Here is a 25803-nt window from a genome sequence, read left to right as displayed (position 1 = left end):
AAAACTGTATCCAGACAAGGAAAACAAATTCTGAATTGTTGGTTGGGATTGGAAAAGAGTCTCCTGATCCAGTCTAGCCAATGGTGTACTCCTTCCATGAGCCTCAGTCAGCATTGGGATATATATTTTTTAGCTGCGATAGCCGTGGAAAGCAAATATGAAATAAACAGCAGTTAGAATTAGACATACTTCACAGTTTCCCAAAGGGCTTATGTGGTCGATAATCTCTAGGATTTGAGAACCGATTAGATGAGTGTGAAGGAGAGAGAGGAATTGCAGACTCACTTGACAACAGACCACAGTGGACTTCTCAGCTAGGCCAGTAGCTGTGGGGAAGAGAGAGGTGGATTCTGTAGTCATTTCACAGATGGAAACGAGATTTGGTGGTACGTGTACTGGATGAGAAGTCAGAGATGACCTTGTGGTCCGGCCTGGCTTTGTATTTCATTCTTCTATGTTTTTCATGCCATACCATGATTTTGCTTTCTATCTTGAACAATAATGGTGAGATAAGAGTGAAATGACATTTGAATACCTAACAGCTGACTGTTGCTTCTATTTTAAGAATGTAACATGTAATCAGCCTTTTCCTAGGAAATTCTTTTTAACTTTTATTGAAAGCTGTGGAATTACCTTATAAGTTTCTAGAATAATGGTTGGAATATGCTGCCAAGACTGAGCTCCACTTTATTTTTCCCAGAAGAAAATAATCGTCTAGCCCAGGTTTTCCTTTCTCTATATTTTAGGAGCAGCCTTAAATAGCACTGCAACTGTAGAGATTGATCTACAGAAAACTGTTGTCTTGGATGATTTTACTATCTGCCCTTTTTCTGCCTACTTTCTGAGTCAAGGTTTTCAGTGGAGCCTTACCATCCACTGATCAATCACTTGAGTATTTAAGCGTCTACCAGGGGCCTGTGAAGGTGTGCAGGGCGCTTTGGGGGACATAAGCCTCCATTGATGCCTATAAGCACTTCACAGCCCACTGAATTAAAAAGCAGGAGCTCCCTGTGCAGGATTTTCTCATAGAAAATCATGCAGTCTTTAAGCTAATAGAAAATGTCATATGCCTTAATGGTCAAGGAAGTTGAAGTATGTACAGGGGATGGTTATTTAAAGTACCAAGCATTTTGGGGCTCCTGGGTGGCTTAGTTGGTTAAGTGTCTGCTTTTGGCTCAGATCATGGTCCCAGGGTCCTGGCTTCCAGCCCTGCATCAGGTTCCCTGCTCAGCGGAGAGTCTGCTTCTCTCTCTCCCTCCCCTCCTACACCTCCCTTCTACTCGCGGGCTCTCTAAAATAAATAGATAAATAAATAAATCTTTTAAAAAGAAAAATAAAGTACCAAGCACTTTTTAAAATGATGATTGAAATGAAGGGAAGAGTTAAAGTACTGTCAACACTGGTGGCATAAGCAAGCCTCCGTTTCTATAGGTGGTCAACATTAGGACCCTCAGCAGGTCATGACAGGACCTCACACCATTGATTCTTACCTGCAAACAGACATACTCTATTGGTTTTTTAATTTGGCCAAGAGTCTAGGTTTAGTTTACTTGTTTATTTTTCTTTTCCTACTTTTAAGTCTAAGGAATTGGAAGTTTTTCAATAACAATGTCTGTACTTTAAGTCCTTGTTTGTGAAGGCAGGTTAAGGAAGTGCCAGGCAGCACTTGAAAAATGATTAACCTTCTTGACACGCCATCCCTTGCTCTAGGACTTCCAGTAGGAAGTTAATAAAGACTCTGCTAGGGAAAGGGGATTAGAGTGTTGTGGTTTTTTTCCTCTCATCAATTGAGTCTTCTAAATTGATTTAGTGGAAGAACAATATATATTTTATTATAAAGTACATATGGCTTTATTAAAATTTAAAATGCCATTAAGCTTTAAAGTCTCGGGCTATTTTGTATACCGTGTTGATTTGCTTTTTATAGATGAGTACTCGAAAACGACTACAAAGTCAGTAGACTGGAGTTAGGATTATAGGTATATCTCTTATTAACTTCTCCCAAAGCAGAAAATAATAAATATCCTAGACAGTGCGTAATGTTAATTTTACAATTACTAAAAACACTTCAGTTAGTCTGTTGGGAAAATGTGTTAATTGCATGGTTTCATGGCCTGGATAAGCTTTGTTATTTGTGGACTTTCATTCATTTCCTCACCGTGCATGTCTGAATATGTCTGTCCTGTACCTGGTGCTCAAAAACATGTGTGAAGTAACTGGTAACGTGTAGCTCTTATTAAACTGAACTTGTGGTGGTGGACAAACCAGACAGGAAAAAAATAGGTCGTATTTGTCTTTGTGTCTCCAATGTTTGGCTCAGTCCCTGCTTCTGTTTGTGGGATTGAATTTAGCGTTTTAGATAGTCTTCATGGGTAATGAGTTTTTCTCTCCTAGGTTACTAAATTTAGTTTTTTAATTTAACCATTTGAAATGTGTAGTCCTCTGATAGTGATGGTGTTTGAATTTGCAATTTTAAAAACCCACTTATCAAGGAACCCAAAGATAAAATCTCATGGGGGCCGAATGAGAGAGGCTTCTGGATGTCACTGAGGGACTCTGGGGTGGCAGGATGGATGAAGTTTCGGTAGAAACAGTGGGACCGAGCCTCATGCCTTCTCCAAATAGGATGAAGTGCCTCCCTCTAGTCCTCATTTAGAAATGAATTTTTATTTGTTCCAGGCTGCCCTTGAAGTATGCAGAACATTTTTACAGGAAGATAAAGGTGAGGGAGTCATTATGGTGACAGATCCTCCTTTTGGTGGCTTGGTTGAACCTCTGGCTGTTACATTCAAGAAGTTAATTGCTATGTGGAAAGAAGGTCAAAGCGAAGGTGTGTAATTTATTACTTACTGCAAAATAAACATGTATCTGTGTATCTACTTCCTGTCAAATATTAGCAGAGCTCAGTGAATCAGAGCACTGATAAAATATACATGTCTTGGGTTCTTGTGTTTTTAGAAACAGGCTTGTTTGAGGAGGTAGCAGACTTCATTAGCATGATACACTTTGCACTATTCTAATCATGTGTTTTCAAAATGACTCGTAGGTGAGCGTAAGGGAACATTATGAGGAATAGCAGTACACTGTTGTCATTTATTCAATAAATATTTACTCCGTGGCCCCTGTGTTCAGATACTGTTTAGGTCCTGGAAATAGAGTACTGAACTAGATGGACACATGTTCCTGCCCTCATGGACCTTACGTTCCATGTTCCTAAAGTCTCGTCCAGAGCTCCAGGAGGGCCCCCAGCCTCTGGCTCAGAGCTCTAAACTGTGCCATGGTTTGGGTAGGATGACTGGGTATGCGCTAGCCGTGAGTGATTATCTGTGACAAATAGATACCACGGAGATAGAGGTGGGTTAGTGGCTGGGGGTTATTATTCAGCTCAAAAGTGCCTTAGGCCTTCAGAGTAATTAATTGTCTAATTAGCTGGCACAGTCAGTTTTTTAGTTTCTCGCTTGCAAACTGAAAAACTGTACAAGTGTCAGGAGTTTGTCATCAAGCTTCTCCTTTAATTGTGCTATGTGAATAGTGTGCTTTGGAGAGAGAATGCAAAAGAAATCTGAAACATGACTCATAGTCTTAAGTCCACTTATTAGAACAGATAAGGTCAGTGTTAATTGAGGAAGCAATGAAGTGCTCAGTGGACTTGAATTTGAGTTCAGGCACTTAATAGGTGCCTGAACTTGAACAAATTCCTTAAATCTTATGGCATCAGTTGCCCTGTCTGTAAAATGGGATTATTAGTGCCTAACTCTAGGGGTTATTGTAAGGAGGTAATATATAGAAAGTACCTGGCATTGGGCTACATAATAGCTACATCTTGTATCTGTCATAAAGGTTATTCTTGACTAAGATTGTTTTTTAAGAATCTCCCATGCTTCAGGAAAGATTGACTCATCCCTGAAAATGGATATAACGAGTCGTAGCAGAGCTGAGATCCTGACCTAAGGCCTTCTGCCTTCTAGCCCATACTTCTTGCCACCACATGACAGTGACCTTGGGGCTTCCAAGCAAGGCTCCTTGTCATTTCCCACTTTATTGGTGATATCTTTGCCTTTACTTAGACTATAGTGATATGCATGTAAGGATTGCTTTTATATACCCCTTATAACTGTGTTTAGTTGTAAAAGCACATTTCCATTGACTTTTGGGAAAGGTCAAGTTGTAAATGACACTCTGGTAAACATTCTCTTCTTTTGTATGATTTAAGTGCATTGAAAACACTTGCAGTTTCTTCTAATATTAGAGGGTTTGCAGTTACAGCTGTTTTGTTTTTTTTAGATAACAATTTATTTTCTTCTCCTTTTTTGTGATTCATTAGGTAGCAGTCACAAAGAACTACCCATATTCTGGATTTTCCCCTATTTTTTTGAATCCCGAATTCGTCAGTTTTTTCCAAGCTTCTGCATGCTGGATTACCAGGTATAGTAAAAATTCTGTTTTCTGACGTGGTTGACGAATGGATATTCCGCTTACATAAATATTCTGATCAGACTATCCATCAGTTTTAGTAAATGAAAATATTACTGGCTATATTAAGCACTAAAATTGTACCGTATGTAAATTAATCCCGAGGTTCCTAAAGGTAATTCTTAAGGTTTACTAAAACTATAGATTCTTAGGTACCAAAATAAACCTACTAAATTCAATAAGAGAGTAAAGCCCCAAGAAGCCACATTTTACCAAGCTTCCCAGGTGATCCTGCAGCGCAGCTAGGTCTTAGACAGACTGACCTGACCTTTACCATCACCAGAAGATGCCATGGTACCCCAGGGTCATTGTTATGAACAGGGGTTTTGTTCAGAGGTTGTAGAGAAGTCAGTCGCTTCTTCTGGTCAGTGGAATGTCATGTACACTCTACTGTGCCACTCAGAGGATGCCAGGAGCTCTGAAGGGAGGTGTGGCCGTGGTGGCAGGGTATCAGAGAAGCAGAGATACTGAGGTCTGTGTGGGTGAGTGTGCTGATTTCAAGGTAAAATTGACTGGCTCTCCTTCCCGTCTCTGCCCTCTACTCCTGCTTCTCCTTTCCACTTTCCTGTATTCATTTCCTTGGGTTCTGAAGTTAACCTCGTTGTCACCATCACCATGTGTGGTCACCGAGTGGCCACTGCTTCCTCTGTTGTAATAACACTTTTCTACTTGAGCTTTCTGGGCAATGGACTGCCTTTATGAAGGCTTTCAGCCCTGGCATGGAAAATATCTCCACTCCTTGTTCCAAGCTAGCACTTGGATCTAATCTTTCTAATCTTGAAGGCATTTACCATTATGAAAATTATTTAGAGACTCTGAAAGAAACAGTGTTACCAAAAATGAGAGGACAGACCCTACCTGCGATTCCACCCCAACTAGCAAATATAATTTGACACGTAGGTTTTTAATCATAGCAGATGAATCCGAATTCTACTTTCCTCACTATGTCTTATGCAAGTGTACAGTTTTAAATGTAGCTCCATAGACTTTATGCTTTTAAACACTTTATTTTTTTTTAAAGATTTTATTTATTCATTTGACAGAGAGCACAAGCAGGGGGAGTGGCAGGCAGAGGGAGAGGGAGAAGCAGGCTCTCTACTGAACAGGGAGCCTGATGTAGGACTCGATCCCAGAACCCTGGAATCATCACCCCAGCCAAAGGCAGACAGTAATCTGACTGAGCCGCCCAAGTGCCCACTGTTAATCACATTATATTATTTGATTAGCAGGTTATATTTTTTTTCTTAGATACACAGGTTGCTTTACCTTAAAGTACTATAAATAACGCTACCATAAACATCTTTTATTCATATAATTTTTCCATATTTTATATAACTTCCTTAAAATAAATTTCCAAAACTGAAATAGAATTCCAAAAATTTCATTTAATGGACATTTTTATGGCTACTGAAGTATATAACAGGTTCCTTTCCAAAGTATATAGCACAAGTCATTTTAATCTGACTTCTTGAGTTCTGCATTAGGCAAAGTCCAGATCATAATTCTTCCCAAATCTGGTTTACTTTCATTATTAGAGCACATAGTTTTCTGTTTCTTGTCTGAGGGGTACTTCTAGTATTGAGGTTTGCAGTGCTGAAATAGCGGACATATCCTAAAGATGTTAACTAAATAAACTACAGTTGGCAGGAGCGCCTGCTGTCTTTGACAGTGAATAATCTTCTAGTACAACGTCTGGCACAGAGGAGGTGCTTAATACATTTTGAATGAAAAACAGCATGAACTCTGGAGTTGAAAAGGAACTGGGTTTTAATCCTGGTTCTGCCACTTACTCTTTAGGCCTACACATTTTATCTAATTCTCTGCAGCTAATGTGACCTGTTGAATGAGCAGAATAATAATATATCTGCCTCATGAGGTTTTAGGAATTAGACAATACAGGAAAAGGCATAGCCTAGTCCCGGACACACAACAAAATAGACTAAAGATAAGTGCTCCCAGCATTGTTGAGACCATTGGCATAATGTCACCATTCAGATAGTCTCTGAGTGGGGGTAAAACTCTTCTTTGGAGCTTTTTTGTTTCTTTGTGTTTTGGTACAGTATATGAAACATTAAAATTGCAAACCATAAGATCCCTCAGAAGACTGTTCTGTGCACATTTAGAAATGAGTTTTCACTGCAGGCAAGAGCTTGAAATGGCGAGGAGGCCAAAGAAGGCAGATCCAGGGCAGCCCCCGTGGCGCAGCAGTTTGGCGCCGCCTGCAGTCTGGGGTGTGATCCTGGAGACCCGGGATCGAGTCCCACATGGGCTCCCTACATGGAGCCTGCTTCTCCCTCTGTCTGTGTCTCTGCCCCTCTCTCTCTGTGTCTATGAATAAATAAATAAAATCTTAAAAAAAAAAAAAAAAAGGCAGATCCAGAGTAGAGTGGATGAGAGGTTAATGTGGAGAAACCACCCATGGCTTGTTTTGATGGCCTGAGTTACTAGAACGGAACTTGGGGAAGTACTGGAGTCTCAGTTTTGAGAAATAGTCCCAAGGTCCAAGCTTATTAAAAATAATTATACAATTCAGTGTATTGGTGAAAAAAGTTTCAAACTAGGCCATATCAGATAGGCCATATCAGATAGGGTGAAAAGCAGTCTTTTTTTTTTTTTTAGTAAAGAGAAAGCCAAACTCTGAAAAGAAAAACTAGAATAAAAGCTGTGAAACAAATCTTCATTCTTCCTAAAAATCTTATCTTTCTACTGAAGATAAGAACACTTACTGCCCATTGCATGCGCAGTTGGAGAAACTGATTGTACCATATCTCCTATTGTGTTTATAAACCTTATTTGTTGTACCTCACCTTGATAATCTATTTTTCTTTCTCTTTTCTTCTTTCTTCCTTGAAAATGTCTCTGGATGTATTATTATTATCCTTTCTGAAACTTATTTTCTTCCTTTTCTCTCTTGTTATTTTAACCTGGTTTTGTAGCAGTTCTTTGTTTTGTATATTAGCTGTCTTCATCAAATGAAAAATTTGAAAGTCTCTTGTCCTCCTTCACAGGTTTTTGCCATAGACTGTGATTAGAACTTCTTTCTCACATTGCCTAAGATGATTATAAGCCCCCTAAACCACAATGCAGAAACAAACAAACAAACAAACCCAAATCACTAAATCTTTTTTCAAAATACTTTTCAGGTAAAAGGAAGGTAGAAATGCTGCAGATCTTCATAAAATATAAATTATGTAGACTTCTTCAGTGATAAAGCACTTGATGAGTACAGAATAAAACAGTCATCAAAGACCTAGAAAAGCAAGAGTTTTATTAAGGGCAGAGTAGGAAGGAAGAATGTGATAATATAAGAAATTCTGACTCAGAGTCAGAAGTATGCGTCTTAGCACACTGACTTTTAGAGGCTCTTTAATCTTGGGAGAAGTCAGTGTATCTCCTGGTCTCTGTTTCCTTACCTATAAAATAAAGTGATTGAATCAGGAAAGAGATGGCAGGTAAGTTCCACTTTTAGTGCTTTAGTGGTAAGCCTGATAAATTGGTAGCGACTTTCCAGAGAATTTGTTGAGAGTATCAGGCTTGGTGGCAGGGAGTGGTGTGTGATGGATTAGTGGTGTCCACCACAGGGGCCGGGTGGGGGTGTGGTGGCATTCAGGTCCTGTACTTACCGTATCTGAACTAGGTGGCCTCACTTCCCTTCCACTGTGAACGTGCTGTGATCTCTTGTTTCTCCCTAATGTCGGACATTTGTCTAGATTGTTGAAAGTAGAGCTTTGGGTTTTATTTTTTTATAGCTATCTTTTAAAAACTCCTCCTGTGTAGAAAACTGTCTTTCGAGGTTAGTTTCACGTTCAGAAATGAAGATGTTTTGACAGGGCTCTGGTGGAAGTTGGCTGATGGCGATATTTTGATACACTGAAACTAAGGAGAACACAATCCCGAAGGAGTTAGCGAACTACAAGTACTCTTGTCTTATTTCATCTTTGTTTCCCAGCAGGATGCCTAGAACGTAGTAGGTGCAAAATAAATGTCTGTTGACTTGAAAGTCTTGGTTTCCTTATAACTAGTTTCAGTCTCATGTCACAGAAGAAATTTGCGTATAGATAAAATTAAAAGTTAAGAATCGCAGAGATTTTGTGCTTTCCCTCATTTCTATACAGTACTTCATCACATTAATCAGTTCCATGGGAGAAATTTTCTATTTGAAAATGCCTCTCATCATCATTGTGAGTGAAATGTCAGAGATAATGATGGGAAAATGGTGTATCAGCTCTACCACTAGTGATATGCAATTTGCAAAATTGTGTTTGCTTTACAGCGCTTCCATAGGACGTTTATTTGTGTGGATGAAGCTATGAAATATGGATGTATGTTAGAGGTACATTAATTTACCCTAGCAGCATGCGTTTTACATACCATATGTTTATAGTTAATTAGCACAACAAACCCACATTTAAAAATAATAATAATCTCAATTAGGTTATGCAAAATCAAGCAATCAACTACCTTCCTGACACATACATTTTCGACTCCTTGGGTAACCATAAAGAAATTGTTCTTTCTTTCCCTCTCTTCCATCTGCTGTCTATTGTATTACATGGGATATTCCATTTACTAGAAATCTTTCTAAGGCCCTCTCTTCCAACATTTGAAGATCTTCGAAAGGTTCTCTTGGGAAGATTTTTTTTTTCCTATGACATCCATAAATGTTCAAAATATCTTTGTTGAATTTAATAAGGTGTCATATATTTATTAAATACATAGAGGAATGCATTAGGGAATAATTGGGAATTTAAATCATTTTTAAAGAAAACTACTTACATTAATATTTTAAGGTAGTTTTGAAGTAAAATCTGCTTTTGTATCTTAGCCTCTAATAGGTGACATATATTCATAGAATTTTAAAGTTGGAAAGAACCATTAGGGGTGTAACGTAGGCTAACTTCCCACCATAATAATCCTCTCCACTAAATTCATGACAAGCAGTCGTCCGGCCTCACTTGAATGCTTTCAGTGAGCCAAGTCCTGCAGCCTTACAAGGCAATTCAATTTATTTAATAGCTCTAATCGTTAGAAAATTTTCTCATATTGAGATAAAATATGCTCCCTATTAACTTCTAACCATTGGTCCTACTTCTGTTCTCCAAAGCAATAAAGGCTTAGTCTAATTTCGAATCCACTGACACCCCTTCAGTGATAAAATAGCTATCAGATCCTTCCAGTTTGTGCTTTTCTGAATAAATACCCACAAAATGTTAAACAACGAATCCTATTTATTCCCATTGCTTTCAGTAGAAATGAACTGGTTTTATCAGTGAATGCAGGACTTCAAATGTGATCTAACCTCATGCTTTCCTTGTTAGGATGTTACACTTCTGTACAGGGCAGCTCTGGGCCAGCGCCAGCTTTCATACGGTACGCTTGACTGGATTCACCATGTTGACAGGAACCAGAGCCCCCAGGGTTTTGGTTTTGGTTTTGGGGTGGTTTTTCCACACTGTCCCTTGTCTAGCTGGGTCTCCTTGTCTAGCACTTACCATGTTTATAAAGTGCTGTCCCACACTGTCCTTTGTCTCCCTGGGTCTCTAACACTTACACCCCCACCCGCCCTTGCTAAAGCTTGTTGATCAGTCTTCCTGAACTTGTTCGCCTATTAATGTGGTAGGGCATAAGGAGAACTTCAGAATTTCTTACTAAAGCCCTCTCTTTCCATTATCATTAAGTCCTTACATGTTTATGATTTGCTTATTAAATAGAGCTAGCGTGCAAGCCAGTTCTTCTGAAAAATTCTTAAGCGTATTCTTGTCTGGAATCTAAACAACTCATTATAACTTATTTGAACATTGGGCTCCTGCCTGTACCGACTTCATAAAAATCTCATGGTATTCTTGTGGATAATCTAGAACAGTGATTCTCAACATTCAGTGCACCAGGAGGGCTTGTGAAGAATACAGATTGTGGGGCCTGACTCCCAAGAACTTCTGTTTTGTTAGGTCCTTGACAGGGCGAGAGGCACTTTCCTAACAAGATCTCAGGGGTGATGCTGATGTTGCTGATCCAGACCCAACACGTGGAGAATTATTGATCTAAAGAAAGATGGACTTAGTGACCAAGTGGGTTCAGAGCAGGTTTCAAAGCAAAGTGAGAACATGTATGGGTAACCAGAGAGGTTGAAGAAGGAGATGAGAGTGAGAAGCTAATAGAAATTGAGCCTGTTAGCTTCAGCTTCCTTTCAAGATGATCAGCCAAGCCTGAAGGCTGAGGTTGGGGTCTTGAGGAGAGGTAGATGTTTGAAACAGTCACAACTCATCTGCATCTTTCTGCCGCTACCGTATGCCAGGCCCTGAACTCAGCATTTTACACATATTATCTCACATCACCTTCACAGCATCTCTGGGGCAGGGCTCACTAACCTCCTTTTCTGGGTGAGAATTACATAAATTTGCCTCACATCACAACAAGTGAGCGGCACAGCCACACCCTGGTCCCTAACCTGTGCCCTGCCAGGATGTAGAGGTCAAATAGCGAATGGTAGGGGGTCAGAGTAAGGCTGTACCAAGACTCGTTGACCTGAGAACTGACATGTAGCGGATTTCACACACAGGGGTGAAAAGCCCCAGCCAAGCTGGCACACATCTCCAAGGGTAAAATTCTTAATTATGTAATAGGCCTTCTTGTGAAGTCTTTTGTATTGGTTAAAAGATTATAGTTGTTTTCTTAATACCAGGCAATGTGAATTTATCATAACCAGGTTATCTTTTATAGAAAAGTTTACCTTTTCTATAACCAGTTTACCTTTTATAGAAAAGTTTACCTTTTCTATAATGAAATTTCACCTCCACAGAGGCTGTTCTGAGTCTGTTGATGAATAAGCAAACTCTTGCTTTTAAGAATTTCTTCTTAAATACTTTGGTTTAACTCTATCTTAGCATCAGCTTGTTCTTTATTGGTTAAGAAATCTTCATTGACGTTGACTCATTTGAATAAATTTTCTTTTTCAATTTTTTTAAACTTTCTAGGTAGATTATGATAATCATGCACTTTATAAACATGGGAAGACAGGTCGAAAACAGTCTCCTGTGCGTATTTTCACCAATATTCCGCCCAACAAAATAATCCTTCCTAGTGAAGAAGGGTACAGGTAAGATCCTAGTGAGGCCTTGAAATACATGAGTCACTGAAAATAAAGTTCCATTATCTAATATCAAAATGCTGTTAATACTGGCTCATATAGCTCTTCTGTTACTTTTAAATTTGGTCTATAATTTTATATTGAATTTGGATTACACTCAATCTTTGTAATAATTGTCTACTCTGTGAGTCTTCCTGAGAATATGCAGCTGATTTATGTTTCTTTCCTCCCTAGATTTTGCCCTTTGTGTCAACGATACATCTCCCTAGAGAATCAACATTGTGAGCACTGTAATTCTTGCACCTCCAAGGTATAGGTTTCTATAGAATGCATTTTTATTAAAACATACTCAGTTTATTTTAGCTTACTAGTTTCATTACATTTGCTTACTTTTATTTTGATGATATAATTTGTATTACCATATTATCATTTACTAATTATACTTCAATACAATATTTTATTTCTAATTATAAAGTACAACAGGCTTTAAAAAATAGGTACCTCCATAATCATTAACAGTTGTTTGAATTCACTTTTTTTAAAAAAAGATTTTCTTTATTTGATCAAGAGAGAACACATGGGGGGGTTGGGAGGCAAAGGTAGATTGAGAAGGGAGCCTGACACCATGGACATGGGATCATGACCTGAGCTGAAGGCAGACGCTAGACCAACTGAGCTACCCAGGCACCCCTGAATTCACTTTTATGTGAGGCATCTATGACTGCTAAAGTAGGAGTATTTCAGATAAGGCACGAGAGGAATGCTAAACTTTGTTGAGGGTAAAATTAAGATGCTTCAAATACGGTACTGAACTATAAGATACTCTCCCTTTTCTGATGAAATAATAACAGCATATACTATGTACTTTTTATGTGCCAGGATCTTTCCTACCATACATGGATTAACTCAGTCACTCTGCACAAAGCCCGAGTAGATAAGTATTTCCCAGTTTTTATAGATCAGGAAGGACTACGGGAACATACCTCCTATTTATTGTTTTAAGGAGGTGGGATGGCCCTTAAGGGGACCTGTTTATTTTAACTAAATCCAGTCAGAAAGAACATGTGAGGTTTAGTTTGGCTCATACGCACAAATAATTCTCCAAAGGAAACGCTGTATTTTTATAACTATCATAAAGTATATTTTACATAACCTCACAATTTTATGACTGGTTATACTTGTTTTTAACTGTGGTAGTGCATCTGATTACATGTAATTTCAATCAGTTTAGAAACTCTCTGTGTTATTTAAAAAAAAATATATATGCCCAGGTCTTATAAATCTCAAAATGAGGAAAACAAAGCTTCTTTATTTAGAGGTGCACACACAAATGGTAAAAATAAACAAAAGCAAGGAAGTGTCCATTACAGAAACCAGGCTAAGTGTTACTTGGTGGGGAAGGAGGAATGCTGGATTTTGAAGGAGCATGTGGGAGAGTGATGGGGGAACAGTATTCCTTAACCTGTTGGGATTCATCAGCGTGTGCTATATAATAGTCATGAAACTGGACATGTAAGTGTCTTATATAGTTTTCTAGGTAGTTTCATTTCACAGGTTTAACATTACCCAAACAGTAGCCTATAATCTCTATCTTTTAAAATTATCTGAAGTTCTCAAATATGAATTTCACGAAGGATTATGCCGCATAGACACGTAAAAGTTATGAATCATTAATTCTCTTGAAATTTTCATCAAGTCCTTCTTTGTGTAGATTGGGTTGCTTGAACTGGAGTGGACTTTCAAGATCATGTAGATAAATCCCCTAGTTTTCCAGTTAAGAAAATTGGGGCCCATCAAGGAGACATTTGAGTTGAGTGGAGAAATGCATAGATTAAAATCAAAGTATTTAATTGTGAAGCCCAGGAAAGTGAGAAATACGGAATGAATAATTTACACAGATTTTAATAAGACATTTTAATTTTTAATTGTGGAACTTGATTTTTAATGATGGATTAAACATAATTTAAAAATTATTTTTGTAGGATGGCAGGAAATGGAACCATTGTTTTTTCTGCAAAAAGTGTGTAAAACCTTGTAAGTATTTAAACTTAGTGTTTGAGAGCCTATGAAAACATTTCAGAGTTTTTCTTCACCTAAATAGGATTTTTATTTAATTGTATTTATAAGAGGAAAAAAATTAATATAGAGACTGGCATTGATTTACTTGCTTTCTAATTTTTGCAGTTACCAAAGTGCATACTCTCTCCTTCATAGGGAGACATGACTTTGTAACCTGTTTCAGTGTGGCATTTGGTTTGGCTTATTTTAATAGGGCTTTGTGTCACTCAGCCAGCCCCCATTGTGTCAGTGGCTCTCAGCTTATGACTCATTGAAGAAGGGCTGCATTTGTTGCCACATATCAGAAAGAAGTTAGCTGGGTTATGTGGGATTCCGACCTCTTAACCTTGGCCTCTTTAGCCAAATTATAACCAGCAATGCCAACTGGTCACATTATCTGAACTAAACACTATTCATGCTTCCCTGTCATAAGGGATGATCAAATGAAAAATTATATTAAATGAACTTCTTCTAAGACTTAATTTTTATTTTGTAGCCTGGATCCACTGTAGCATTTGTGGTCACTGTGCGCTTCCAGATCATTCTTGCGGGGGCCCTAAAGATGGCTGCTTTATTTGTGGTGAATTAGACCATAAACGTAGTACTTGTCCTAAAATTACTACATCTAAGAAAGTGAACAGGTGAGTTGACTTCTTTTATTGCCTAGAAAAAAATTTTCCTTCTGTGATTTGTATAAAGCAGTCTATAAAAGTATGCATTAAGGATTCAGAAGTGCTGAATTATTTGCTGTCTTACTGTTATTTATTTTTTGCATAGATGGGGGGAGTGAATAAGAGAGCTTAACATTTTTACAGGTAAGACATGAAAATCACCAAAGTATAAGGTAGAAACTGATTAACTTTATATGTCCTGTGGGTCATGTGAAATTATAATTTGTGGGGAGAGAGCCCAAGCTTTATTGATGGACATGATATTTAAGTCAGGATAGATCGGGTGCAGACACATGACAGCAGGCGAGGCTAGAGAAGGCATTTCAGATGGAATGTAGTGTGTAATCCCACGGTGAACACATTGGAAAATGAAGATATCTCTAAATTATATCAGACTTCAAAAAAAATCATTTACTATTTAAATATGAAAATTTTAATTTTTACCACTTTTTTTCTATGATTATTTTTACTTCTTTCGACCAATATTTGGTTTTGGTTATCACTCAGAGCAAAGTTATACCGATGACAACAGCATATTTAGAAAAACCATTGCTATTTCAACTGGGCTCATTTGAATGATTACACTTAGAAAAAAACCTATAAGGGATGATAGTTATTGAGTCTTCTTGTTTTATTGTTATGAAAAGCACACATTAACATTATGTGATAATTGGGCAGCCCGGGTGGCTCAGTGGTTTGGCGCAGCCTTTGGCCCAGGGCGTGATCCTGGGAACCCGGGATCCAGTCCCACATCGGGCTCCCTGCATGGAGCCTGCTTCTCCCTCTGCCTCTGTCTCTACCTCTGCCTCTGTCCCTACCTCTCTCCCTCTCTCTTTCTCTCTCTCTGTCTCTCATGAATAAATAAATAAGTCTTTAAAAAAAAAAACTTGTGAGAATTGAGGTCAGCATAACATTTTTGAGCTATCTTACGACTTGTGATAAAAAAAAATTCTTAGTATTAGAAATATCTAATGTTATTTATGATTGTATTAGAATTCTTTTCCCTTTGTTAATTTTTTTTTAGTCAGTGGCAATTAGTTTTTGCCAGTAAGGCCCAGCTATTTAAATTCTGCCTACTGTTTTATTTTTCCATCACTTTTCATCAAATTTACTTTAAACAATTATTTCCAGTAAGTAATCCAGGGTAGAAATGAAAGTTTCTAAATTAAGTAGTATATAAAAGATTTTTTCTTAGAAACCTTTAGGAATAAAGGACCACCTAATAAGCTAGTGGCATGGGATTGTTGCCCCACGCACAAGGTAATTGTGGTCGCAAACAGAGTTAGTAATATGCTTAGACTTTCAGTGTGTGATCTTATGATATGTGGAAACTTAATTTGTGTTTTGCTAATGTCTTATAGGCTCCTTGTTGGCTCCTCTGTAGCTTGGGCTAGTTTGCTGAGTAGTATCCTATTGTTTTCATTGAAGGAAATCATTTAGTATCTTTCAGTACTAGATTTTATCAAGTTTAATTCAGGGAGCAAATCCATTAGGATGTGGTATACCTGATAAGTCTTAAATAGCATTACTTTTTTTCTCTCAGAAGAGACTCCTAAACTCCTGCAAACAGTTATCTTCAGGGATGGCTTTCAAAAAATTTTCCTAATGAAATTGGCAAGGCAAATTTTTTTCTTTACAATGATAAAAAATAATTTAAATCACCTTTTTTAGCATATATGGCATAAAAGATCTCATAGCTGTCATATTAATTTGTTTTTCTTGAGTTTAATTTGCCTTTGCTCATGAAGTGGAATGGTGCTGGCTCCCTCTTGTGGTTAATAATTTTTATCATTACATAAATACCTATAATTTAGAGGACAAACACTAGGTCAATTCAATTTTAAGGCAAAACAAAATAATTGATTTATACTCAAGCAGTGCAGTTTATACTCAGTTGAAAGACTTTATATCTGGAAAGTTTGTTTATTCATATTACAAATGAATATTTTCTTCTGCTTTTGTTTACTGTGTCCTCTAGTGGGGTCTGCTGGTTCATGTTTAGTTCTTCTTATAAGTAGATAAGCCGAAGAAAATTTGTTTGAATTTTCTTTACAGGCACACACAGCTTCATTGTGCCATCAAGAGATTATACTTAATAAATTTGCTAAATCATCCCTTGTCAGGACATTAGCCTACTTAAAATAATGGCTGGAGGGAAAGGAGATTTATATAACATACAAAAGAGTATAAAGATAGCTGTGGTATTTGTTTTATTTTTGAACTGATAGGTTACCCACTGTATAATCCAAAATCTAAATAAGAAAAAATGGAGTTGTCAAACAAAATTCTGAAGAATAGTCATGTGGAGCTACTAATAATAGCTAATGTTTGTTTAGTGATTATGCTTATTAGCACTTCACATATCTGAATAATTTAGGAGAGTATATAGTATCAAGGTAGTTAAGAACACAGGTTCTAGCATCAAGCTGGTTCTGCTGGTTCCTCACAGAGGATTTCGTAGCCTCAGTTTCTCCCCCCCCCCCAAAAAAAAAATTGGGGGAGGGAAATGATAAGTGACATCTACCTTGTCTCAGTCTCCCAGATCCTTGGAGTCAAAGACTATGCCTCTCATTTTTGTATTTCCAGCCCTTACTATATATGTTGTGTGAACAAAAAGCGAGGCCTGCGTTTGCTCCACTGAGGGATCATATACTATACATGAAGGTCCTTTGCCGGATTTTGGTCTTGGGAAGATGAAGAATAAGCTTCTCTCTAGGACTTGGGGTCTAGGAGAAGTGAGTCTAATGACAGATACTGCTGGGTACCCTTGGGGATCTTCCAGGTTTGCCCGTGGTGGCAGCCCCAGCCCTTTCCTTGGTTCGTGATATGATAAATGGCATGATTCTGCTAGCTTGGAGAAAATGAATGAATCTTTCTCAGCTATAGATTGTCTGGAACCTAGTTCAGAGAGCACCAGAAGCTTAAGAATCTGTTTTGTTCTGGTGTAGTGTTCTTAGAGCGTGAGTTCCAAGTCGATCATTGTGAAGCTCGTCACTCAAGAAGGCAAAGACCACAACATGTGGACATCCTGTGTGGCACTTGTCTGGACTTTTAGACCCATCGAGGAAAGGAAAATTAGCTGTAGAGCTTACAAGATGGGCCTCTGTAAGTGCTGCCCATTTTTCCATTGTGCCATTTCATTTCTCTGCCTCTGCTAACTGGCACATGTATCGGTCCTTTTCCTGAAAAATGTAATTTTTCAAAAGGATTTGAAGATTGAAATGCTGGGTTGAGCAGTACAGAAGTACCAATACCAAAATAGCAGCAAAACACCCTCATACCTCATTGGCCTTACTGTTTTTAAATTTCAAATAATATATGTCCCAAATATTATTTGAACACACAATCGATATAAAAGTTATTGACAAAATATTTTGTGTTCTTTCTTCAATATCCGGTGTGCATTTTATGTGTAGAGCACATATTCTTACCACATTCCAAGTGCTTGGTGGCCACATGCTGACCAGAGGCTACCATATGGTTAAGCACAGTGGATGGCTTTTCCTGGCTTGACGCTCTACCTCTGGTGGGTTTGTCCCAAATAAATCTGTAGTAACCGTCTTTCAGAGAAATTTCTGTACTTAAGCATTTTGCTTAGTCAGGCCTCTGATTGTCTCCTTGTTATTATGGTGAGGATTCTGAGGATTTATGCTTATGATACAGTAAATTCTTCTCCTTCTGTTTTCTTATTTGGTCAGCTGGTTAATTAAATTCCAACATAATTACATAATTCACTATGCTTATTCTGCAAAATAATTTAGCACCTTGTTTTTCAGAGCTGTCAGAAAGCAGAAGCAAAGAAAAAGTAATAAGATGAAAATGGGGATCACTAAAGGACAATCCATGAATCATACATCTGTTACAAGGAAGAAGAACAGGAGAGAAAGAGCCCATCAATATCTTTGCTCTTAAATGTCCATTGACTCGAGAATAAGAAAGATTTATTGTCCAACCTTTGATGCCATTTTCAGAAAGGGCCACATTGGACTTAAATTCTGTTGCTTTCAAAGGTATGCACCTTTCTAAGCCAGACAATAGGCAGGTAGTATTTGCTGGTTTATGGACACCTCAGCAGTCTCTCTGGGGACATGGGGAGGTGTTCCATCCTGAGCTGGTTGACCAGATCTTTCTGTGTGCCTTTTTTCTCACTTTAAATCTCTCCCAATCACATGATTTGGGCCTCTTTTGAACAACGGGCATGCAGCATTCTTTTGCAGAAAGTGTCAGAAGAAAAATGAAAGTGAGAATGTGAAGTCTGGTTTATGTTAAACACAAGAATGTTAAATTAGATACAGAAATGTTCTAAGTATCAAAATATTGTATGATGACTTCAACCCCTCTTGCAAAGAAAAGTACAATGAACAATTAGTTTTAGACAAAATCTGAAGATGATGGAAAGAATTTCCAAAAAGTAGTCTTAAGATACAAAGATTATAATTATGGTTTTATTATTAAATACTTGTCAAGTCCTTTTTACAGTGTCCTTTGATGGTGTAGAAGCACTTAAATGTTGTAGAATGAATGAGATGTCTAGAATTAGGACTCGCTCCGTCAACTCCATGTCTTTTAACTGAGGCAGTAAATTTATTTCTTTGTAAAAGTAGTAGCAGAAGGCAGGATAGTTTGGAGACTAAAACCTTTCGTCCCTATTCTGATGAACCCTTCCTGACTGTATGTCCTTGGCCAGGTCATTCACTCACAGCCCATTTCTTTGTTATTATGTAATTATATTATTACAGGCTTGTTTTTATGGTTATGTTAAATGAGGCACATGTGCCTGGCTCTCATTTCCGTGAGTGAGAAATGTTAACAAGGGCAGATGGATGGGTATGGGGCCCTAATGGTAATCATATGTTTGTCCAGTATCACTGTAGTGAAGGGGCTGGGTTTGAACTCTGAGAACACACAGGCCCTCTCCCCTTTCTCTGCTGGGTATCTGACGTGATCTCCTTAGGATTGCATACTTTTGGTTGCTTTCATTTGCATAATGACTTTTCTCTTACTCCCAAACAGCTGCTTTAGAGCAGGTTTGGAAGCATGCTTGCTTGGGCTTAGCTACAGTCCTGTGAGTGAAGGTGCAAGAACTGCACCCCATCTGGCAATGAAATTCCATCTGGTCTTTAAGTTAGGACTGCTTGATGCCTGGTGTGGAAGGCATTAAGGGTGGCCCTGATCAGTGGATGGGGCTGTATATCCAGCGATATCAAAAGATGAGCTAAGCCCCCTGGACTAAACAAGAATCAGAAAACACTTCCCTTGGGACGCCTGGGGGCGGGGGGTGGGGGGTGCGCTCAGCAGTTGAGCGGCTGGCTTTGACCCAGGGTGTGATCCTGGAATCCCTGGATGGAGTCTTATATCGGGCTCCCTGCAGGGAGCCTGCTTCTCCCTCTGCCCGTGTCTGCCTCTCTCTCTGTGTCTTTCATGAATAAATAAAACCTTTAAATAAAAAAAAAAGCACTTCCCTTACCCCCTTTTGCACGTGGGCTGCTATGGTGATCGGAAGGGTAGATTTAGAGGTGACTGGGTGAGATAGGAACCTTTTGCAGAATCATTGTGAGTGTTCCCCTCCCTGATTCGATTTCAGCTCAGGTCATGATGTCAAGGATGTGAGATTGAGCTCCTCCTCCCCCACCCAGCGTGTCAGGCTCTGCTCTCAGCAAGGAATCTGTTTGAGATTCTCTCTCTCTCTCTTCTACCCCCCCAATAAATAAATCTTTAAAAGATTTTGGTGATTTTGCTTTTGCGTTCAATTAATACTAATTTTAAGAACTAACTGCTTCTTTCTTTTCTCAGGTAGTAAAGAATAGGATGTAAAAATGTCTCTGGGATGTAAAGTGTGATGGGAGATGAGTTTATTTGTTCTAATTAGAAATATGCATTTCTGAATATTAAGATACCTACCTATTCAAAACAGCAATTGAGGAAAATCCCTAAATTAGACACCTAAAATTTTCTAAGCTTTTTACAAGGATGTTTTTCTTAAATTATTACAGCTAAATTTCATTAAAATTCTTGCTTATAGTACAAAATTCAGGGATCCCTGGGTGGCGCAGCGGTTTGGCGCCTGTCTTTGGCCCAGGGCGCTATCCTGGAGACCTGGGATCGAATCCCACGTCGGGCTCCCGGTGCATGGAGCCTGCTTCTCCCTCTGCCTGTGTCTCTGCCTCTCTCTCTCTCTCTCTCTCTCTGTGACTATCATAAATAAATAAAAAAATTTTAAAAAAAATTAAAAAAAAAAACCAAAATTCAAGGAAATCCAGAGTCACTTTGTAGGCCCTGAGTGATCATATTTCAAGTTTTTTCTTATATTTAGTTTGATAGACTAATTCACTTCTGATTTATTTCTCCAATATGCCCACTGTTTTCACCTCTTCCTCTTCTTTATGTTTCCAGGAGTATTTCCTTCCATCTGGCCACCTGTTAAAGTCTTATGGAGCCTTCAGGCCCTGGCCGGAGTCCCACTGTCTTCTGGGAAGTCCAGGCTGTGTCCCCGCTACCATCCCATACCTTCCTCTCTGGAGGTGTTCTGCAACTACATTTCAGGCACTTTTCGTGTATTGTTCTGTGATTAGGCTTACAGATTGTGTTTCCCCAAAAGATTTCAGTTTCTTAATGTCCATACCCATTTTATACCATCTTATATCTCTCATGCATTATGTAGATGCTCAAAAGAATTTGATGAAAGCATGGAATCTTCTAGAAGTCTTCATATGGTAGGTGTATTCATGTGCTAGGGCTGCCATAACAAACTATCAGAGACTTGCGGCTTAAATCACAATAATTTATCTTCTCACAGTTCTGTAGGCCGGAAGCCCAAGATTGAGGTGTTGGCAAATTTGGATCTGCTGCCTCTCCTTAGCCTCCTGTGGTGTTTCCTTTGTGCGTATGATTCCCTACTATCTCTCTGTGTCCAGGTTTCCCTCTTTAAGGATACTAATCAGATTGGGTTAAGGTCCACTCACATGGCCTCATTTTACCTTAATTTCCTTTTTTAAGTCCCATCTCCAAATACAGTCCCATTCTGAAGTACTGGAGGCTGGGCTTCAACATCTGGATTTAGAGGGTACTGTTCAGTTCTTAACAGGTGTGCCTAAGACACGGGGAGGTCTTAGTCTTTCCTCTTTGTTTCATTTATTTATTTTAATCGTTATTTATTTTTGTAAAGTGGGCTCCACGCCCGGGGTTGAACTTAACGACCCCGAGATCAAGACCAGATTGCTAAGATCAAGAGCTGGACGTTCAACTGACTGAACCACCCAGGCTCCGCTCGGTCTTTCCTCTTTCCTAGAAGGACTGAAAAAAGGACAACAGGCTGAAACAATATTGGAGGGTACTTAGAGTCAGTAGGAAGACGGTCTTCCTACTGAGGGTTTAGGTGTGTGTTAATGATTGGGATGTACTAGGTGAGCAAGACTGAGAACCTTTAAACTTCGAATAATTCAGCTTTCGAGGTAATTTTAAGAAAAACACGTAGGTTGATGTCTGACCCCCTCAAAGTCATCTACAAAATACTAGGACATCTAGGAGAAGTCTAATTTTTAAATAAAATCACAGCCCACAAAGGGTCCTGGTGTGATGCTGCCTCCCTTAAGATGTCCCCATTGTTGTCTCTCCTGGAATAGTATGTTTCTTGCCAGTGAAATAAAAACGTGCATGTTTGTATGTCTTTTATTCCCATTCCTACTTTCTTTTTTTTCCCCCTACTTCTTTTAAGGTACTTAAACTATGCCTTGTGTTAGATTGACTTTTTTGTACTTACTTCCCCTGTCCAGATAAACTCGTTGGTAGCAGTGGCCTGTGGACACCGTGATGTGTGTTCACTAGCTCCTGGAGCTGTGCTTTGCACACTAATGTCAGAGACAACAGCTGCTGCACGTGTGACTTCACTAATTCTCCCCACGACGACTCCAGGAAGTGGGTGGCTGACTAACACCCTGGCTCACCCACCAAGTGGTAGCTGCTCATAAATCAGGACTGAGTGAGTGGAGATGCCATGTAATATACTGTGTGAGGTCTCAAAACCCTAACTGGGCGACCTGAGTAAGAAGCTAAGATGCTTAGAGCTGCCGAGGTAAGGAGAGCTTGCACAAAATGCAAAGGAAAATCCAATTTCACCTATTTGATGCGATTTTAATTGGAGCATGAGGACAGGGGTTAAATTAGTCAAGGGTCAGCTAAGAAGGTCATTGCAATCAAGTGAAGATGAGATCTCAACAGTTTGATTTCAGGTGAGTTAGTATAAATGTTAACTCAGCACGACTGAGGGGGGAACAACACCCAAAGTGAGCAAGCAGATCTCGGAGCTCTGAGAGGTGAGTATTATCCTGTTAGCTGGACAGGCACAAGATTCTCACACTATTTGGTTACTTAATACCACTGCAGATTAGAGGCCTAACATCTGCTGGTCTCTAAGAGACTAGGCCTGAGTAGATGGGCCACTTTCTTCACCTGTGAATGTAGGGGTGAGGAGTAGGAGAAATCAGAGAAATCAGACAATATTTTATGTGCTTAATGAGGACAGAAAGACAAAGGGCTCAGCTGTTGACTTTACAATTAATGCACGAGCCAGGTAAATCAAAACGAAAAGCCTCTCCAGTCCTACCTCCCAGAGATAAGCACTGCCACAACTTCTGTGTATGTTCTTCAAAAATAAATTTTTGCATAAATAGCTATATAAACACACTCTAAAATATCCCCCACAAAAAATGGAATGGGGACTACCTAGCATTTTGTAATCCTTTTTTTCATAAACATCTGAACATCAGTTTATATTTTCAATAGTATTATTCTTCAGTATGGGCATAATGTACTTTTTTTAAATCAGCCTCTTATGGTTGGACATCTAAGTTGTTTGCATTTTTTCACTCTTGTAAACAACTTGTAAAAGTGCTAACCACGCTGATGACTTTCCTTTGTTTCCTTAGGAGAGCTTTCATACCTGTGAATACTGGTTCTGTAGCTCTTATTAGAACTGTTCTTCAGATTGGAATCACATGAGTTGGTCTCTGAATTTCTTTCGCAGAGACAGACAAAACACCCCGGATTTAGACTCACTCTGGCAGGATGGACCATCTCCCAAATACCTTTATACTTAAAACTACCCTTTGGGAAAAAAAACAAAAACAAAACAAAACAAAAACCTATCCTTTGGCTAGTTGTGATTGAGTGTCCCGTTGAACAGTGTTGACTGGCTGTGTCGGCAGGATCTTTCCCATCCTCTCCAACGTGTGCCTGTCATGGGGTTTGGAAGAGAGATGACTGACATCCTCTCCAGCTCTTGGGGAGGACTTTTTAAGTTTTTTTTTTTAATTACTTATTTACGATAGTCACACACACACACACACACACAGGCAGAGACACAGGCAAAGGGAGAAGCAGGCTCCATGCACCGGGAGCCCGACGTGGGATTCGATCCGGGTCTCCAGGATCGCGCCCTGGGCCAAAGGCAGGTGCTAAACCGCTGCGCCACCCAGGGATCCCTGGGGAGGACTTTTTATGGGGCATTGTTCCATACCGGTACCTGTGACTGATTGCAGGTTAGGCTCATGATAGGGCTCGGTCTAATCAGGCAAAGCTCAGGACTTTGGTCTTGTGATTGGTGAAGAGGCCTTTGTTCTCTCTCTGAACGCAGAAGCGTGTAGGTCCAGTTGCTGTTGGCAGCTTTCCTCCGACCCGTGGGGAGCCAGCTCCATGACGATGTACACCGGAGCTTGGTCCTCCATGTCTCCTGAGTTCCTGGATCTAGCCTGCCCTGAGGTTGGCTCTGCCTCAGGACTCGGACATGAACCAATACATTCTAGTTATTACTTCTGCCACTTTGAGTTGGGTTGTTTTGTTTTGTTTTTTTTTGGACATTTAATAAATGCAACCGTAGTAGGATGAGAGATTCTAACACCGATCTACGTTCATCTCTTTCCAGCCAGTCAATTTTTTACTTTGTTTCACCTATGTCATGACTTAGACCCCTCAAGATGACAGCCTCCCACGTGGCCTGGAGGAGTCACAGCCCACATAGTTCCGGCTTCCACTCCTGAATGCAGCGATCGCCACGTGCGCGGGCCCTGCCTTCTCCCCTTCACACCTGACCTCGCGGGGTCCTGGGGGTCCTCACGGTGCACTCGGCCCCGACACGGGCCTCGCTCCCCGCCGCCCTGCCCGCCTGCCCTGTGCCCTCGACACGTGGCCGCGTCTACCCGCATCTCCGCCTTGGCCAAGCCCAACCGGAAGCCTTTCAGGGTTCCTGTAGGTCCTTTGTCCCGGGCGGAGGCCGGGGTGAGCCCACAGCCCTCGCACTACGGGCTGCTACCACCTGTCAATCGCCGGGCCTTACTGGGACAATCTAGCTATTTGCTCGCTCAGGGGTTTTGGAGCTGGGGGGCCCCGCCGCGCGCCCCCGCCTCCGCCCCCCCCGCGCGCTCCCGCTCCCCTCCGCGTGCCCCCCGCCTCCCCGCGCGCTCCCGACTCCCGCCCCGTGCGCGCTCCCGTCCGCGTGTCCTCGCCCCCGGCTCCCGCCCCCCTCCGCGCGCTCCCGCCTCCGCCCCGTGCGCGCCCCCGACTCCCGGCCCCGTGGCCCCGCCCCTTCCGCGCGCTCCCTCGCGCGCCCCCGCCCCGCGCGCCGCCGGGTCCTCTCGCGAGGAAGTCCGTGCCCGGAAGTGCCGGCAGCGCGCGGCGGGGCGGCGGGCGGCGCGGGGGCTCGGGCGCGCGGCGGGTGGAGGAGCGGGGAGGCGGGGGGAGGTCGTCGGGGCGGCGCGGGCCGCGGAGAGGGGCCCCCGGTACCGCCTCGGCGGCGTCCGACCGGGGAGTCCCCGCAGGGCCGCCCCCATGTTGCGTTTCCCGACCTGCTTCCCGTCCTTCCGGGTGGTGGGAGAGAAGCAGCTGCCGCAGGAGATCATTTTCCTGGTCTGGTCGCCCAAGCGCGATCTCATCGCTTTGGCCAACACGGCCGGCGAGGTGAGTGAGCCCGAGCCCGAGCCCGAGCCCGCCACGGCGAGCGCGTGCCGCCGGGCCCAGCCTCAGTTTCCCCGCGTGCGCACTCGCTGGGCCGCGGCCGCCCCGCCCCCTCCGTGCCTTAGGAGAGCGCGTCGGGAGCGGCCGCGGGAGGCCCCCCGGATGGGCCCATTTCCCGTATTTCGAGGCGAGGACGGCGGTCCTCACGGCGGAGTCGCTCGCCGGCGCCCGCATCCCCGAGTCTGAGTCTCGTTTAGTCATTTATTTGTTAAATGGGCTTTTGGGAAGCCCGTAACGTGTGGCTCGTCCACTGGGCATGCTCGGGCCTCAGACGGCGCATCCCACGGCACGTTCGAAGATCTAGACTCTCTTGGCCAAGTTTTCACTCTTATTTATATATTTTTTAAAGATTTTATGTATTCACGAGGGACGCAGAGCGAGACGCAGAGACGCAGGCAGAGGGAGAAGCAGGCCCCGTGCAGGGAGCCCGAGGCGGGACTCGATCCCGGGACCCGGGGTCACGCCCTGGGCCGAAGGCAGAGGCGCAGCCGCTGAGCCCCCCGGGCG

General features: G+C 41.1%; 2 protein-coding genes across 10 annotated transcripts in view; both read left to right on the top strand.

Moving 5' to 3' along the window:
* The window catches only part of ZCCHC4 (zinc finger CCHC-type containing 4), a 51060-nt gene extending 26886 nt beyond the window's left edge, over positions 1–24174 (top strand). The window contains exons 7-15 of one of the 9 annotated variants that reach the window (XR_005987438.1): positions 2680–2830; positions 4325–4425; positions 11448–11569; positions 11795–11870; positions 13543–13594; positions 14115–14259; positions 18066–18299; positions 20683–21002; positions 21086–23595. Coding sequence is in view for 5 of the 9 variants with exons in the window: in XM_041753252.1 (XP_041609186.1) it covers positions 2680–2830; positions 4325–4425; positions 11448–11569; positions 11795–11870; positions 13543–13594; positions 14115–14259; positions 18066–18201 (783 nt within the window). In the remaining 4 variants the exon portion in view is untranslated. The other 8 variants (XR_005987439.1, XR_005987437.1, XR_005987440.1 and 5 more) reach the window with 8 other exon arrangements.
* A 762-nt stretch (positions 24175–24936) lies between these two features.
* The window catches only part of ANAPC4 (anaphase promoting complex subunit 4), a 36505-nt gene continuing 35638 nt past the window's right edge, over positions 24937–25803 (top strand). Inside the window, exon 1 of the mRNA XM_041752794.1 lies at positions 24937–25239. Coding sequence (XP_041608728.1) covers positions 25111–25239 — 129 coding nt within the window. The 5' untranslated portion in view covers positions 24937–25110. The remainder of the gene's footprint in view (positions 25240–25803) is intronic.

Source organism: Vulpes lagopus, chromosome 4 (assembly GCF_018345385.1).
Source record: "Vulpes lagopus strain Blue_001 chromosome 4, ASM1834538v1, whole genome shotgun sequence".
Taxonomy (NCBI): domain Eukaryota; kingdom Metazoa; phylum Chordata; class Mammalia; order Carnivora; family Canidae; genus Vulpes; species Vulpes lagopus.
This window is presented reverse-complemented; position numbering and strand designations above follow the sequence as displayed.